The 2,871-nt window shown below is 38.6% G+C and overlaps 1 protein-coding gene across 1 annotated transcript; it reads left to right on the top strand.

Annotated features, from left to right (window-relative positions):
- Positions 1-846: 846 nt before the first annotated feature.
- Positions 847-2,605, top strand: LOC106302070. Its single transcript, XM_013738583.1, has 3 exons — positions 847-1,254; positions 1,937-1,990; positions 2,072-2,605. Exons 1-3 carry the CDS (start codon positions 976-978, stop codon positions 2,288-2,290), a joined length of 552 nt encoding a protein of 183 aa, XP_013594037.1. The 5' UTR covers positions 847-975; the 3' UTR covers positions 2,291-2,605.
- The last annotated feature ends 266 nt before the right edge of the window (positions 2,606-2,871 follow it).

Here is a 2,871-nt window from a genome sequence, read left to right as displayed (position 1 = left end):
AAAATTTCCTCGCTAAATACACGTAAACTATTTCCTCGTAAATAACACGCAAAGTTTACGTCGTAATTACGAGGAAATAGTTTTTCCTCGTAAAATACTCGTAAAATTACATCCACTTTACGACGAAACACTTTTGTCGTTACGTTACGAGGAAATAACCATGACTTTAGTTTTTCACTTAAATTCCTCGTAAACTCGACGTAAATTTACGAGAATTGTTTTTCCTCGTTAAATTTCGTCGTTAAGCATGTGTTTTCTTGTAGTGAAGATCCATTCGGGTATTTTTTACATTTCGGACCGCGTACGGATCGGATTTTTCGGTTCGGATTTCGGATTATAGATTTTATGCCCAGACCAAGACGAATTGGCGGAATGGGTCAAGAACGAAATCAAGCGGACCTAGCCTACTAATTGTTCTCATTTCTCCTTGGTGCACTCTTATGCTTTTACACTCCTCGCTCATCTCTGCCGTGAAGTGATCATCCTTCTCATCAGTGAAATATGGTTTTCGTTAATCTTGAGATAAGAAAGAAAATTAGTAGCTCAGTAAGAGTACCAACCAAACAAATTATCTTTAATCTTTCCTTGATAGTAGTCAACAAATAGCCCTTATTTATTTTGTTTACAAAAGGCCCTTAATTGGTCACATAGAATAGGCCCATGAATAGAAAGCCCATAAATAACTTGTAAAAAACTGTTATAATAGCCGCCCAAGTTATAAAAGCGGTTGTGAGTGATTAGCAGCCAAGTGCCATGTCAAGCATGGGTCCCACTTAAGTCTCCCACACCTCCACACGTACAAATATTATAATTAAATTTAAAAAATCTCATTATCACACACACATACCCAAAAAATTTCTCCTCTTTTCTCTCTCTCTGTCTCAAAGTTAGTAGTATCTTTCGCTTTGTGTCTTCTGCCTTTTCTTTTTGGTTGGTTCTCTGTGTGTTTCGTCAGTGTTAAGTCTGGAACCAGAGATGGTGACGTCAGATGATTGGACGAAGTCAGCGATGAGAGATGGAGAAGTGGTGGCTGAGCTTCTTGTTAAGCTCAAGAAAGCCAAAGTGAGACCTGTTCTGTTCTCGTGTCCTACGCTCCGGTGGGGAAACCGGCAGCCACGGTCGAGAAAAGAAGCTGAATCAGCGAGATGTAGCCCGAGTACACCGCTCTCTTGGAGCGCTTCTTCTTCTCCATCTGCTTACCTCGACGGTCACGAGGCCACCATTGGCTCATCACCCGTCGGATCTAGATCCAAGGTTCGTCCTCGTCTTCCTCTTTCAAACTCTATCGTCTATGTTTGTTTGAATACCATCAAGATATTCATCTTCACAACAAACATATCTCGTTTCATTGCTTCTTTCCTGCTTTGTTTCCCCGACAAAACTAGAAGTGTTTGACATGGAGAGGGTATTCTTGTCATTTCGTAGGGCTGCTCAAAAGAATAGCATGATACGTCACCGTTTCTGTTTGTCTGTTTCGTTCCTTGTCGTTCGAGTAATGTCATCGCATAGGCTAATAATCCGGCATAATTACTTGGATCATCTTTAATTAAACTTTAGTTAGCTATATTTTCCTTAATAATAAATAATAATCTGGATCGGCTAATACTTAACTGTTGTTTGTGATGGGCCGGCCTATGAGTTATCTCTAGTTTGTAAACAGTGGACCACCGCTATGAGTTCTAAGACAAGTCAAATGAATTAGTTTGGATTCTAGGGAGAGTTTATGGATTAGATATGTGAAGTGTGTGTTTGGAAAGGAGAGTTAGGTTATCAACCTCAATGACAAGACGCGTTCATATTGTTATCGTTATCATCACATTCACATGGGACCATTTTTCACAAACATTTAATTAGAGTGGGGACTTTGTCATCCTGTGTTTCTTGTGACTCAACTTCCCCCCATTTATTATCAAACGATTCTTGTTTATTATCGCAGGTTCTTGTAACCGCAGACTTGGATTTTGATGTCAAAAGATTGCAGAACAAAAAGGTTCCCAGTTCTTGAATTCTTGACCATTCCTCTATGTGATTAAGATCTTCTCTTTATGAATGTGTTTTCTTTTATGAGCAGGACATTGCATTGCTCAGCGAACGAGGAGACATCAAGAACAAGAACTTAAAGAGAATGAAGTTGAACACACAAATTTCTACGTCTCTCTCAGAATGTAATTTGGTAGAGAATGAGGATGGCAGTTTCCTGCTACCTGACTTGAATTTAATGCCATGTGAGGAAGCAACACTATATGATTATAAGTATTGTAAGGTGAAGGATACTCACTTAAACCATTAGAAACTGGTTTTATCAGAGTGGACTCATCTGATCATCTTTGGCTCAGCTTCAGAAAAGAGTCTGCCTCGCAGGAGCTCAAGAAAAAATGGAAAAAGATCTGCGTATTCGTCCATATATCACAGATAAAAGATCATAAGCAGATGTGTAGGATAAAGAAAACAAATATTTTTTTGGTTTCTTTTGTAGTGTCATTTTGTAATGTTTGTCTATATTAGCACAAGGAGGAGTCATTTTGTAATGTTCTTTGATGGCTCCTCGCTTATAAAATCCAAACAAACGAGCAACATTGAATTTAAATGTCACTTTCGACAACCATTATCCATTTGGTCTTTACTCAAAGCTCCTTTAATAGCCTTGAAAACAATCTATGAATAAATCCAAAATATATGTTCCCTACTGTCTCATCTCTATTCTTATTTTGACCCATAAAAGAAAGCAAATTCCCCTGGGCTGAACGACCACTTGATATACCTAAGAGTGCAACAAAAGCCCAAATCAATGTAAGAAGATGTGTGTTATCGTAGAAAAGCATATGGCCCCTGGGCTGAAACGACCATTTCATATATCTGAGAGTGCAACAA

This window comes from Brassica oleracea, chromosome C7 (assembly GCF_000695525.1).
Source record: "Brassica oleracea var. oleracea cultivar TO1000 chromosome C7, BOL, whole genome shotgun sequence".
Taxonomy (NCBI): Eukaryota; Viridiplantae; Streptophyta; class Magnoliopsida; order Brassicales; family Brassicaceae; genus Brassica; species Brassica oleracea.
Note: the sequence above shows the minus strand (reverse complement) of the source record. Positions and strands in the feature narration are given on the sequence as shown.